The sequence below is a fragment of the Sander vitreus genome, chromosome 8 (genome assembly GCF_031162955.1).
Source record: "Sander vitreus isolate 19-12246 chromosome 8, sanVit1, whole genome shotgun sequence".
Lineage (NCBI taxonomy): Eukaryota > Metazoa > Chordata > Actinopteri > Perciformes > Percidae > Sander > Sander vitreus.
The window spans coordinates 5,547,027-5,562,534 of NC_135862.1; the positions used below are offsets into that span (position 1 = coordinate 5,547,027).

The 15,508-nt window shown below is 41.0% G+C and overlaps 1 protein-coding gene across 1 annotated transcript in view; it reads left to right on the forward strand.

Moving 5' to 3' along the window:
- The window catches only part of asz1 (ankyrin repeat, SAM and basic leucine zipper domain containing 1), a 35,292-nt gene extending 21,508 nt beyond the window's left edge, over positions 1–13,784 (forward strand). The window contains exons 8-13 of the mRNA XM_078256496.1: positions 842–914; positions 1,430–1,486; positions 3,248–3,360; positions 6,182–6,287; positions 6,743–6,856; positions 13,551–13,784. Of these exons, the coding sequence (XP_078112622.1) occupies positions 842–914; positions 1,430–1,486; positions 3,248–3,360; positions 6,182–6,287; positions 6,743–6,856; positions 13,551–13,709 (622 nt within the window). The 3' untranslated portion in view covers positions 13,710–13,784. The remainder of the gene's footprint in view (positions 1–841; positions 915–1,429; positions 1,487–3,247; positions 3,361–6,181; positions 6,288–6,742; positions 6,857–13,550) is intronic.
- Positions 13,785–15,508: the final 1,724 nt, after the last annotated feature.

Consider the following 15,508-nt stretch of genomic DNA (forward strand, 5'->3'; position numbering starts at 1 on the left):
AAGCAGAACAGCAGGTAAAGACGACATGTACTCAGAACTCACCCTTCTGCATTTCTGTTGTCAAAGCAGCATCCCACCAGTCACTGCAGGCTGTGTGTTTGTTGCCCCCCAGTTGGTAATTCCGTGAAGCAGTGCCTGTGCGGCAGGTGTTGGTGAACCATTGTTCAACCAGACATAAACAATAATAAACCTCTTGCATGAGTGTTTAGTCCAGTCAGGCACGGCTGGACAATTACCATAAGCCAAAAACTTTGCTTTTGAGCATGTCTGGCACCAGGAATTACAGCCTGTAAGCATTCAGCTGTCTTTCTCTCATTTACAAAGATGTTAAAACCCAAGTAGCATATTTCACATACTTTGAACGTCGTGAGAATAGAGACTCGTTCGTAAAGCTCATCATCACAACAGTCAAACTGAGAAGCTGCATGTACACTGTGGTTACTCTGATGTGTCTGAACTCAATGGCACCTTGGTTGCACCCACTTGATCCCCGAAAGAGAAAGAGAAGAGTTTCCTTATGCCCACCCCTTTCTACGGGGAGGTCGAAGGCTAAATTCAGGAACACTTTAGCTGGAAGGGATGTAGTTCATTGCTCAAGGACACTTAAGTAGGGTAGCTTATGCTGCTGCGAGTTCCTAAACCAAGCCTTGCCCATAAAGAAAGATTTCTCTTTTCAGTATGTTGCTGCTTAGCTTTAAGTTTGGAACACATTTTTACATCCATGCCCTACTCAGGAAGTCTGAATTCATACAGTTTGGATGGCATTATAGTCCCAGGCTCAGGTTAATACTATGTACATTACATTTTTATTAGTCAAGGTGAACTACTCTTTTCTCTTTAGTGTAAACAAGCTTGATGACCTTGAGCTCCTCCTACACGGCCTTGATCTTGGCTACCTCACTGACATTATGACTGTAAGTACAGAATGCATGCTGGAATAAAATGTCTGTATTTTTTTAGTCATGTATTTGTATGCACAGTGCATTTTTCTAACGTGAGAGATTTCTGTTTCACTGATGCCAAGATGGTGAGCAGAGATAACATGCTGTTACACACAGTACAATACAGTATTAAATGTGAGATACAGTGATCCCGAATGTGTTGAGCACAGCTGCATTATTGTCCGGATGACATTTACATGCTTTGGAACATGTCATGAGATGACTAGTTTACATATTTGACATGGTGCTTCATAATGGATGTGCCGGATTGGCTGGGCCCCGAATTAAACCAAGGGTCAGCTCAAGTTTTAGGCCCTATCTGATATATGAGGACTGGGTTTGATGGGTGCAGGTAGATTGTTGTCACCGGATGGCAAAGCCTCATGCAGGTACATCTGTTTTTAGCTGTAGAAGTTTTGATTCGGTAAATGCTAAGTGATGTTTTCTCTTTCATACTCATTTTCTTTCCCACATACACACATGCACAGGAACATGACATCACCTGGAGCTACCTGTTGACCATGGAGAAGGAGGACCTGGAGAAGGTAGAGGATGACTGTAACATCTGTTTGTCTGTCAGCTCTTTTGCTCACTGCCAGTCTTCAGAGTGACCCATAAAGAGACAAGGGTAGCTGCTGATGTCACAGCTGTAAAAAGGACACAAGTTCAGTAGAAAGAAGGTGGTGAAAGATTATATTATATTTCTGTAAACTTGGATAGACCTCAAATCTGTCAAAAGCGGTATATGTAAAATGAGTGCATCTGGTATAGGGCTGTCAACTAATATTTTAAATTATAATATACATTTGAACTAAAATGACTTTTTTGTCATGAGGCTTGTGCGAAATTGGAAAAAAACAAACATCTGAGGGTGACGAAGAAGGTTAATTTACACAGAGACAGCAACGAAAAAGTCTTACTGGAGAGACGAGATTTGAGATTTTCTGTCAGTAAGGGCCTGATGGCTAAATTATCAGACAAATTCAAGGAACAGCAAACTCGTTGTTTATGACCAAATTACGAACCAGCTACGTGACTGCAGTGTAAGCTGTGTCATGTCCTTCCTCCTGCACACTCTAAAGAGAGAGAGAGAGAGAGATCTCCACGGTCCTTAAATTAAGTTTTACAGTTGAGGACTTTGTTTCTTTTGTAATGTGCAGGTATGTAGATCATTTAAAATACATGTTTATGTTGACAACAATATGCCTATACAAGTAGTTATGTCTCTTGTATTGGGTTACCCTTTTATGGACATATTGCACAACAATAGATATTTGAAGAGTTCGAGCCTATGTGTTTTTTAGAAGGAACTCGAAAATCATTTTGGGCCAATTTTGGCCCTAATCTGGTGCACTTCACCTGGCCCACATTGAGGTAATTATTGCAAAGGCATGTTGCATTTATAATAACAGACATAAGCTAACAATGAATTCCAGGCGAGAAGTTGACATGAAACATACTTCATGGTAATAAATTAAAAAAAAAAAAAAAAAAATATATATATATATATATATATATATATATATATATATATATATATATATATATATATATAGTCAAGTTCAAGTCAAGTCAAGTTCAAGTTCCACTTTATTTATCCTTAGAAAAGGAAATTTAGTGTGCAGCAGGATGTCTACAACACATACACAGAAAAAGCTCCATCAGATGCCAACAACATTGTAAACACGTCACAGGACACCCATCAACACATCAATGGAGACACTCCTTCCCCCAAAACCAATGACAGAATCCAATTGGACAGTACACAGGTAAATTTGTCATAATTAACATGGACAGGAATAAATAATCACATACTGTATAAAAATGTCAAGAGATGTCAATCAAGTGAATTCAGGTTCCTAATAGCCACAGGAATAAAATAATCCCTGACACGTCTATTTCTTAACATAGGTAGCCTAAAACAGCGACCTGAGGGGAGCAGATTAAACTCCCCCAAAAAGTGGATGATCAGGGCAATTTAAAATTTGGTTAGCCTTACCCCTAACCCGTTTATCATATATATGTTGTAGCTGTGGTAGCTGTACCCCAACCACCTTAGCCATACGTTTACCAGCTTTGTTAGCTCACGCTTGTTGGTCATTGAAAGACCACTGTACCACACCACAATACAAAATGTCAAGACTGATTAATAAAACACTAGTAAAACAAAGTCATCAGAGTCCTGCACACGCATATATGATATGTTACATATATTATTAACATTATATTTCAGATTATTCTCATATGATGAGAGAGGAGTTTTCAATTAACAAGAAAGACAAATAGTTTTTTTCCCCATCTGTCAGATTGGGATCACAGACCCGGTGGACCAGCAGAAGGTGTTGAGTGCTGTGCAGCAGATGCACCTGGATAAAGTGGACTTTGACAAAATCAGCCTGCCAGGAACCGCAGAGAGTGGGTAGGGTACCACATCTTAATGCCCAGCAGGCCTGTGGCAATCAACACGTGTTCTCAACAGAAGAGTATACCAAATGTAAGGACTAAAGACCTTTAGAAGGCTCTCAGAGCGTTAATGGCAAAACTGTGAGTTATTACTTTTAAGGAAAGCAGTATTATGAGATTAGAATGACTAACAATCTGATCAGAGGCTTCATTATCTACATGTTACCTTTCCTATCTACAGTCCAGTCCAAACATTACAAAAAACTTTCTAGATTGTGGTGTCTGACAGGCAATTTGTCAAAAAGTGTTTGAGAGTCTTTACAGTATTTGAAAATCTTTGTTTCAGCGTGCTGCAGAAATGTCTGATAAGCTGTGAGTTGCAAAACAAAGTATTCCACAAACAAAGTGGACTATAGTAGCAACATTTTAAACACTTGTCAGCCACACACCTTAAACCCTCCCCCACATCCAGCCCTCTTCCATCTCCTTGTAATGCTCCATCTGTCCTCCTCCACTGGAAGTCGTCCATCAGCCCCATGAGCATCTCGCTGTCCTAGCTCTGTATACCCCTCCCCCCCTTCTCCGTAGCGGAGCCCTGAGCCAGGCCCTAATGGTTTTAGCGGAACCGTAATGATTTGTAAGGTGAGAGGCGATGGGAGGTTGCAATGAGCAAAGGAGAGCCAGTGGCAGGGGCCAAACAAAGTCGTCGCACCACACCCCATCACTTCATGAATCCTCAGCAGAACTGGGCTCGCTTGCTGCACCACCCTCACCTGCCGGATGAGAGACAGTTAAATAGAGAGAGGGGAAGGTTAATAAGAGGGATGGATGGCTTCATCAGAGCCGGACCTCCTTAAGAGCTCCTTTAGGATCCTTATTTTACATTCAAAAATGGAAAAAGGAAGAAAATTGGTCTTAATAACTTAAAAAAATTAGGCCTGACGTAATTGTTGTAATAAAATGTAACCTACGTATTCAGTCAGAAATATATATAATGAAGACCATAATGAATTGAAATACAGTGATGTGCAGAACCGGAAACATTCATTCATGTTTGAAATGCCACTTTGCAGCAACACTGTATACTTTTTTTTTCTAAATCCCAGAGCAGAGCCTCCTCTGCTGAGGCAGCTGCTTGTCAGGGCAAAAACCCCAAGAGCCTGCTGGTGAAGACATAGCCTTTTGGGCTTGGTTATCTACTGCCACCTCCAAAGGAAGTTGGAGAAGTGATATGATTGAAATATTGCTGGTCTGAATCTGCCAGAGAAAATATGTATGCAGTGAAAGTAAATGTGCGTCACTCTCCCCTCAGCAGCTACCATGGTATAGCGGCTGTGGCTCAGTGGTAGAGCAGTCGCCTGCCAATCGGAAGGTTGGTAGTTTGAACCCTGTGGTCCCATGTCGAAGTGTCCTTGGGCAAGACACTGAACCCTGAGTTGCCCCCAATGCTGCGCCATCGGAGTGTAAATGTGTGTGTGAGTGTTTATCTGATGAGCAGGTGGCACCTTGTATGGCAGCCTTGGCCACAGTATGTGAATGTGTGTGAATGGTTCCTGTACTATGTAAAAGCGCTTTGAGTAGTCGTTAAGACTAGAAAAGCGCTATATAAAAACAGTCCATTTACATTTACTTGCTGGGTACTGCTGCATGCATGCCCAGTTGGCTTTCCCTGGATAACATAATGTCCTTTGCATCTACAATCCCTTCAACGATCTTCCCACCAGGGGCCCATCATCACTCTCTGCTCCCTAGATAAACTAACAGCAGGGAGAAGGGAGGTGAGGGTGCAGCGCAGGCTGACTGACAGTGTTTACTCGCCCCTCTGACAGAGTGTGAGGAGGGCCAGGACGGCTGGCTGCTCAGTCCCCTCACCAAGGGAAATGTACCATTAAGATAAGAGCTATCAATATCCCACAGGACCAGGGGATGGAACGAGAGGTTGATGAATATAAATAACTATCATTTAAGGTGGATGTTTTCAGGGAGGAATGACAGCATGGGGTTAGCATGGGGAGGAGGTGGGGAGAGTACTTGGCCACCTGCTCAGTTTTCTATAGTTTGCCGAGATGGTCTCCAGGAAAATGCATGGAGAATGTCAACACAAAGTTTGGTCTAAACTATCAATCTGTCTGCCCTGTCATTGTAGCATCTTCAGCAGGCCTTTCCTTGTTTTTTTATTGTGGACATCTTCTTAGGGCTCACTTTTCGAAGCTTCCAGAGCATTATCTGTACGCCTAAAAAAGTGTGTGACTTGTCAGATGATGCATTGCATTCACGTGCCTCATCACCCTTATTCAGTTATTCAAATTCCAGTGTATTTTGCAGACTGATATTGGGCATTTGAAATTGAAATCACAATTTGAAAAACTGTAATTACTGAATTGTTAATCTATCAATTGCTTAGTTTAAGATGTCAGGAAACTATGAAAAATGCCCATCATTAATGGCACCTTCAAATGACTTGTTTTTGTCGACACCAACCATATTAAAACTCAGAGATGCTCAGTCTACAGTCATATAAAACATAAAAAGCTACAAATCCTCACACTTGACAAGCTAGAACCAGAAAGGGTTTGGCTTTTTTTCTTCTTATAAATGCCTTAAATGATTAATTAATTACCACAATTGGTGATTCATTTTCTGTTGATCAGCTAAGCGATTAATCGATTAATACTTCCAACATTGAATAAATGCACATCAACATCCAGTATGTAACCATAAATGTAAATTGTAGGCATGTAAATATTCTCATAAATACATACATAAATATACTGTATATATCTGTATAATTATTATGTTTTAATCAGACCTCCATAAGTTGCTCATGTTTTTTTCAGGAGTGAAGATCTGCAGAATTTCCTGATAAGTGTGAGGCAGCAGTGCTGCTACCTGACAGAGACGATTCAGGACGTCATCAGCCGTTTTCCCCGCCAAGCTTCTCAGGTACATGTCGTCTGTCTGCAGTGGTGCACTCATTTAGGCATTACCAGTCGGTTGTTGACACCTTGGCTGCTAGGTCATGCTAGCTTTTTGGCAAAAGAAAGAAAAGAAGAAGAAGTCCTTATCTTGAATTAAGCTTAAAATGAAGGCATGTTGATTTAATATGGTTACATTGTTTCAGGGGGCACAACATGTAATGTAGGAATAAGTCTTGGAGTGGGTGAAACCAGTAAACTTCATAAAAGCATAACTGATAGTCTAAAATAAACTATATTCAATTGCATATTTTGTGCACATTTAAGTCTGTACACTGTCCAGTGTTCTTTCCTGTCACCAGACTGGGATGAGAGTGCTCTGTCTGCTTATGTCTTTGTTACTCCCTCTGTCCATCTCACTTGCCATCCAGCTATATTTACATAACTAGGACTTGGTCTCGGTCTCTCTGGTTCTCCATGTAGCTGGTTTTCTCACTGGACCCGAAGAAAGATGCCCAGGCCATCTGCAACCAGCTGGTGATCCAGACTAAAGACCTGCAGAAGGAAGTCACCTGCCTCCGCAATCTTCTATGCCAGGTCAACACACACACACACACACACACACACACACACACACACACACACACACACACACACACACATGTTCATGCTCATTCATCTGCTACCTTTCTTAATTTTAAAACTGATACTTGTAATCTTGATTTACCTAATAAATCGCTAAAATTATCATAGAAAGTGTGTGCAAAAAGGGAAATACGGCTGTTGTTATCAGACAGAGAGAAAAAGCCCAACAGACAAAACAATGCGTAAGGATTTAAAAAGATCTACTTACTAGTCACGCCACATTTTTACAAAGTTGTACACTGTGTTTTAATTGCTTTTATATATAATAATATATAATATGCTTGTTTTATGTGTTGGTTTTATTGCTGTATCTGTTTTTATGTGCTAAATGTGCTGCTTTTACTGTAAAGTGTCTTTGAGTAGCCTGTAAAGCACTATATAAATAAAATGTTTTATTATTTAGCCTACTTTGCCTTAAAAGTGAGCAGAGGGAATTCATGTTCCTCGGGAAATTTACCCTAAGGACACTAGGCTTAATTTCAAACCCGTATTCACAATGCGAGAATATGTTTTACAACCATATGCACAAATCTCTATAAGCTATGTCTAATTCTAAATATCTTTCTACAATTAATGTTCATACAGAACAAACATGACTGGACAAAAACTAGAAAAAGAAGTAAGTGACTTCAAAACACACTGTAAGCATATCTGTAAAACAATATAGCCTATTATTCAGGTTTTTTCCTCACTCCCAGATGCGTGACAGCACCAAAATAAAAAGATTAAGAAGCTTTGTGGCGTTATAACACATTCCCACTCCCATCTCGTAAAACACGGACGTTTGGTCAGGTGCCATTGTCGTCGTTATTGACGCTAAAAGTCTCCTTTAGAGTCCGCTGCACGGTGTGGGAGGATCCCCCTGCCTCCCCCCCACCTCTCCACGTTGCACGGGGCAAATTTCACGGTGTCTCCAGTGCCAGTGCAACCATTTCTTACCATGTAAAGAACTGCAATAGTAGGATTTACATCAAACTTGTGACAGCAATAGTGACAAGTAATGCATGTTAATAAAAATAACTGTTAAACACGTTTATTTTGGATCAGAGCGGCAGCTGATTTAACACATCAGACTCCAGGATTAATCTTAGCCTGGCTGTTAGCCTGCTCTGGAGCAAGCTAGCTGCAAAGAATAAATCTCCATGGTTACTTGGCTGGGTTTAATTCAACCTGCTTTTGTGCAACCAAGTCAAAGCTAAATTCATCCAGGATAACTTGAATATCCCGGCTTAATCCCTTATCCTGGTTTTGTGCAACAGGCCCCTGGTCTCATATTTCAGACACTGCAACGTTATACATTGTTTGTCTGCTATTTCGTTATTAAATTCACTTCTGAGACTTTTTTATGCGAGAAATCAACAATATAAAGCTCAAATATGGGCCGTTTTACGAAAATGTATGTCGCGCAGATCTCAGAAATTGTATACATTGTTCATCTGCTATTTTACCACTAAATTCACTTCTGAGACTTTTTTTATGCGAGAAATCAACTATGTAGAGGTCAAATATGGGCCGTTTTACGGAACCTGTGGTAAGAAATTGCGGGTGTAACAAGCTCGCTGACCGCGCTCACACTCACCAGCCATTTAGCAGCCATTTGTCAGGGCAGCGGCGATTGATAGTCCAGTAACCCAGAAACGGTGACCGACACACAGTTGGACAAAATTTGCAATTAGCCATCAATTTCCGTAAAACGGCCCATATTTGACCTCTACATAGTTGATTTCTCGCATAAAAAAAGTCTCAGAAGTGAATTTAGTGGTAAAATAGCAGATGAACAATGTATACAATTTCTGAGATCTGCGCGACCTATTCAGAAGACTACCTGATCTCAGATCAGTGGTGTAGCCTATGTAAATGTTTGGGCGTGACAAAAGTAGAGACTAGAGATTTGCCTGTTTTCAGAGGCAGTTTCAAATTGTGAGATTGGCAGAGGAAAGAGGTGTCAATGGGATTTTGAGGTTCTATGTATGTCCTATTTACCCACCAAACTGTCGTGATTCAACTATGACAAGGTAAAATCGGCTTTGCATTCTATCACCCCTTTAAAGTTCTGATAAATAAAATGTATAAAAATACAAACTTAAGATATGAAACTTAAAGGGTTAAACACGAGTGTTGCCAACAGGCTCGATGGTGTCTTTTGCCTCCAACAGTGCCTTCCAGGCAGCTAACCTTAACCCTAAACATAACCATTGCTGCGCTGCCTGGGAGGAGACGTTGGGGGCAAAAAACACCAAAGACCTGCCAACAGGGACGTTGTAGAGCCCTCTGGTGGACAAACTATGCAACGCCAACACTCATAACATGGTTGAAGGGTGTTTCATCCATTTTTTAAATATTAATTTATCAGCCATTAAAAATACCGATAATTTGGAAAATGCCTAATATTGGCCGATAATATCAGCCAACCAATATATCGGTCGGGCTTATTGGCGGACCTCATCATTTGTACAAGCACGAGTTGGAAATGCCTTCAAATTGGATTAGTGGCCTCACATTTCGTTAAGTTGTGAGAAAGACATGTACTGAGGCAGGACATTTAGCTGCTGAACAAAAATGTTTGTAATTAATAATAACAGTAAATACAAAAATGAAAGGTAAATGTATCTGAAAATGCATCTGTCAACATTAACACTGATATATCTGTGATAAGCTGATAGTATTTTTTTCTGCTGATAATATTGGGGCTCAAACAACAGTCATACTTCATGCAAGTCAATCTACAGTAAATTCCTTTCTTATACTCTTACTGAGAGCTTTCCTCGTACTACTGAGGATTTAAAGCAACAGGAGCAGACCATAGTGTGTATGTTAGATGTTGGTGTATATGAATTTTGGCGAGCTCCAACAGGTATGTGCGGGAGTGCTTGCATGTGTGCACCTGACTCTGTGTGTGTGTGTGTGTGTGTGTGTGTGTGTGTGTGTGTGTGTGTGTGTGTGTGTGTGTGTGTGTGTGTGTTTTGCATTTGTATTCCAAGAGGAGAGAGTCGTTCTTGACAGGGCAGAATCCTCACAGCCCATAAGTCAGCACGGCTGTGACATCGACCTGTCAGCACACAGACCATGAGGCGGAGGGATGAGAGGGGGCTGATGGGAAGGCAAGGGTGTGGGGCGAAGGGAAGCGAGGAGAGGACGCAGTTTGGCGGGGTGAGGGAGTTTAAAATGGGAGAAACAGAAAGGTGGGGGTACGGGGTGGGAAAAGGAGGTGGGTTAGCAGCAGATGGAGGCGTGTGAGTGTGCTGATAGTGTAGGTAGATATTTGTGTGTGTCGGGTGTGTGTGTGTGTGTGGGGGGGGGTGATACCGTAGCTTGATTGTGTCAGACAAGAATCTGATGGCCAATGGAGCCCATTTGGGCCCACTGTCTCCCAGCTCTGGGACCATAAACACACACACACACACACACACACACACACACACACACACACACACACAGAATCTAACCTTATCTATGAGGCTTGTATCTTGAGACCCACAAACACTATCATTGCATCTGCTGGAGCTCTCACTACACAAGCTATTGGTTCTGTTTTTATTTTTATTTTTTCTTGCACTAAAGAAAAACAACTTAAAGAGTGACATCTAAACCAGAACCAGTAATTTCAATGGGATGGTGCTTGTTACTGCCATCTAGTGTTGACTTTGATAAATGTGTGATACCTGGTGAACAAGTGGGGATATGACACCAAATGGGAAAGCCTCCAGCACAGCTTATGGTGATCACAAATTCATTTTCACAATAACGTTGAATGTGTAAACTTGAGTGCCAAAAGACATGTGTAGTTAGGAGATGTGAGACACAGGGAGAGCATGATTTAAGTCAAATCATGTAGTTTAAAGCTGCACTAATTCATATTTTTATATAACTTTGGATCACTTAGTGTAATGAGAAACGGGCCCCTCTTAGTGATAACCCCACAGGGAATTATGTATATTATGTTTGCATTCAATGTTACTTATCCTTGAGGTATCTAACAAATGCATTGCCCTCCTAAGATTTTGTTTTGTATTTTTTTTAAACATTTTGAAACCTGCAGTGTTTACTAACTAGCAGTCTTCCCCTTCCCTGGCTTAGTTGTGCATTGCTGCGTATCTTGGTGCATTACTGTCAACACATAATCAACACATGGATCAACAGTAGAGAAGAATTGAAAATTAAAAATATTGTCTTTTGATTTGGCATCCATGCTGCATTCATATCCTGTGAGGAAAAATGCATTCCTGGCAGAATATCAGTTTTCAGTTTATTCATACGTCATCATCCTATCATTAAAACACAATTTCAAACGGAATAATGATCCATATGTAGGACACACAAAATGGGGAGTCCCAAATAAGCTACTAAAAGCTTTTCAGAGGGGGCCCAATAGCAATAAACATACAACCGAGAATATACAGACACTAAGAAACTAAATTCACAATAGACACAATACAGACAAATCTATCTATAAATTGCAGGAACGTCTGTCTGCCTGTGTGTGTGTGTGTGTGTGTTATGTGCAAATCTCTCGAACCGTTAGTCCGATGGATTTCAAACTTGACAGGTGTTTTTCTACGGGCAGAAGTTAAGTGCAGTGCCAAGTTTGACGTTGTTTGGATTAGAAATGCAAAATATACCGTTAAATATGTATTGGTAAAAGAAGCACACATTGGCTTTTGCCGCTCTAGCCGCTGGCCACTCCCCCTCTCACACTGCACACTGAGTGAGCACAACGCAGGACCAGAGACAGAGAGGGTCGAAGAAAGCAGCGGCGCTTTGTAAAATGTGAAATACACCTTAGACCCACAAAAATGTGCAAAGTAGCACTACTTTGGACTGTCTTTGACTTTGAGTAAACAAACGACAATTCCCGAATTTAAGGACGTTTCAGAATCCCACAACCAGCTACAGACAACAAGTGGCAGACAGAGCGTAATGCCACTGTTTTTGAGTCACATCGTTGTCCGTGTTTGGTGGGAAGGTAACCTGCATGTCACATGCAGACGCCACATGCATAACGCTTTACAACAGCGCCTTTGACTTTTTACCTGCTTCCAACGTTAGCTACATGATTGCTGGATATACCAAACTTACTTTTCTTCACTTTCCTGGAGCACAGGCGAATAGCTGAAAGGAACATCGTGACTGTTGTGTGGAATAAGGTTGTCGAAAAAAAGGCACTAGGCTTTTCCGTGTCTATTTTTTCGCTAAGGGGAAACTCAACAAAAAGCCATTTGCCAACACTAAATATCAAACAAAAGTCAGACACTATATAGTATTAAGTTGCTGTGAGCTGTAGCCTACATTCACCACTTCTAACCAGAGGCAGAACATGACGTTATCTCTGAGATTATTTCTTCACAGCGCTGTGCAATGCGAGAACATCTCAGAGCTGAACCGGGCAGACACGGCACTTTTCATCAGACTCACCCCGGGTTAATTAAATATACTGCTAACTAATAACATTACCGTCGCCAAAATACCTCCTCGAATCAAATCCCCTACTTCACCGTTAACTGTCAAGCCACTAAAGCTGTATGGAAATTAACACCTCTGCTGAAATGTTAAATTTGTTAACGAGACCTCTCTCTCTCTCTCTCTCTCTCTCTCTCTCTCTCTCTCTCTCTCTGTGCACACACACTGATGCTGATTAGCTCTCGTAACGGGCCGGGTGGGTAGCGCACTGCCATGAGTCTATGAGATTACTCCACATTGTCATTGTGATATTTTCTGATTACATTCTGAATCTGCCACGTTCTCTGTCAGGTAAATCAGTAAGTTAGTAGTAAGATATACAGGGGAGTTGCATATTAGGTGGTTTGGGGTCCTTCTGTAAGTAATTTTGGGGTACAATTTGGTTCTGGAGAAAGCTACAAGCAGCAATACCACAGGCCAAGCAATCGGCCCATCCCAAACAGGCACATTTTCAACGGGCACTGCACTAGTACTACAAAATACAGACGATCTACAAGTATAACACTTAATGAAAAATTATGTTATAAGCACTTTTTCCTTCAGATTTTTGCAGTTCCTGGTATCCTTGTTGGCGATGTCAGAATTCAGGAAGTTGTAGAAATCTGGGTATATTGCCAAACCACGAGTTCCTGAGTCATATTTACTGGAAGAAAGCTGAATGTTGAACTCATTCAAACTTTCTCACATGACAGGGATTCAAGGCGACACTGTGTCACCCTCTGACTTGAGAGTTTATGAACAGCATTATTCCTCCGTGACCATGACCCAGCTCTTCACTTGGCTGATGAATCCTTAAGGATTTGGCACAGGAAGTTTTGGTGAATCAGGTTTGCGAGTCACGCTGTGGTGGTGCGATGGGGCCAGACATGCCCTCACCCTCAAAATGAGCTGATCTCTGTTTGATTCCCGCCAAGTACTAACTTAGCTGATATTTCCCACCCATTCGAGGTTTAACTGGCCTGAAACTGTCTGTCCAGTAAACTGCCATAATCCAGACTGGATTAGGTTAAAACGACCCTTCTACTTCCTGTATGAGGTCACGTTGCCTTAACAGGATTGTGTGTGTGTGTGTGTGTGTGTGTGTGTGTGTGTGTGTGTGTGTGTGTGTGTGTGTGTGTGTGTGTGTGTGTGTGCGTGCGTGCGTGCGTGTGCGCGTGTCTCATGCAAACCTCTCCTTCTCCTGACTCAGATGGACGAGGCCGGAGATTGCGGTCAGCTTCCGAAACCTGATTCCCACAGCAATCAGAGGATGTGTTCCCTGACCAGAGTCGCACTGAGTGCGCTCGGAGCCACCGTCCTCTTACTCCTTTACAAAGCTGCCAGTGGGAAGGTTTACCTGCAGATATAAAGGAGTGTGTGTTAAAGAATATTTTGTTTTTGATAACCGTAGGTGATCAATTAGATTATGGAACAACTGATTTGTTTTAGGACATTGTTTGACAAGACAGCATTTCTATTTTTGCTGCTGTAACTTGTTTTCCACTTTGATCTGTATAGTCTTGAGTTTAGTTCTGAATTATGTTTTAAAGGTTTAAAGTGAAAATTAAAGTTTCTTATATGCATACCGGGAGTCAAATTAAGATTAAAACCAGAATGTTTCTTTCTGTTTTCAGTGCCTACAAAAACAAATTGAACTTGATTTTAAAGTGTAATTTCTGATGCTAATCTCGATAATGACGCACTTTAAAAAGACATAGATATGATCATTTTCAGGCCTTGAAGTTACATACTTAATGGAATACCACAGCATTTTAGGAAATACACTTCCCAGAGTTCTGTGAGAAGATTGATATCAGTCTCAGGCATCTCTCGGAAAGAAATCCAATAAGCATAGTTCCAAAAATGTTGAATGAACTGATTTTTTTATTTTTATTTTTTTTTATTTAATGAGTGCTGTGACGTTGATAAGGATCATATTATCCTGCCACTCATCATTTTCGCCACCACATAAGATGTTGAAATTCAGTTAAGGAAACGTTTTTTAAATCCAGAAATAGAAACTTAGAAACATCAAATTGTTAAAGATCTTGATTGTCTGTGAGATATCAGCTCAGTCCTTTAAGTGAATTTAGCTCTGGTGACTTACTTCATTTGTCTTCAGGCCATAACCTGACTTTACATTGATGATGTTAAATTATTTTTCTCTTCATGGAACATGTAGTGGAATAGGGTGACCAGCCTTAATGCGATTTGGTATGACAGTGAAATAATTACTCCAATTAAATTGGATTTCTATTACAGACTTATTATAACTACTGCTGCTGCAACAACAAAGTCGTGTCCAATGGGCTGAGAAGAGCAGAGAGAGAGCTCTAAATCTCTTTGTTGTTTTATGGTTTTCTTCCACGGGGATCATGCGAAAAATCCAATTTGCCCATTAATCTCATCTGGTCATACACCCGGGCCAGATCAAAGATGGAGGAAATGGCGTGTGACAGTGGTACAGATTTCCCCCAAAGACTTCAAAAAGACTGTGATAGATAATCCAATTGAAATGGACACATCACCTTTAGGTGCAGCTTTGGAAGAATCAGTGCGTAATTTCTCTGTCCCCTTTTTTAACCATCATTCCTGAGTTATTAGTTGGACTGAGGGATGGTTGTAAAATAACAATGCGTCATGCTTTGGAGATCAGAAATATTTGGCACATGTGCGTCACTTGGGTATGGCAATGGGCTCTATTTTAGTAAATCCAAATGTGTATACCTTAACGAGCAGTAAAATTACCAAATATATAAGACAATGATAAATGAATGAGTACAAACTGTATTTAGGAAGCAGACATGTCATTATGTGATGTGGGTGTATAGTTTGATGACAAATTATTCACAATATTACAAAATAAAAGTCCTGAAAATAATATTCTGAAAAGTCATCTGCGTAAAATAAATGGAACCTGTGTCCTCAAGTCACTATCCTCTATATAATGTATGCGCAAAAGTGCAGGGACATTGTACAAAACCCCGGTCAATCTCAATCATCCGCTGTCCCCTGAACTCGAATCTAAGATGGTTTGTGCGCGTTTGTGTTGACTGGCATTGGCTGAGTGTGCTCGATGAATCCCCCTCAGCCGGCTCCTTCCCTAAACGCGTCGGTGCCCATCACGGTGATGAGCCCATCAGCATGGACCACATCTCAGAGCTGCAG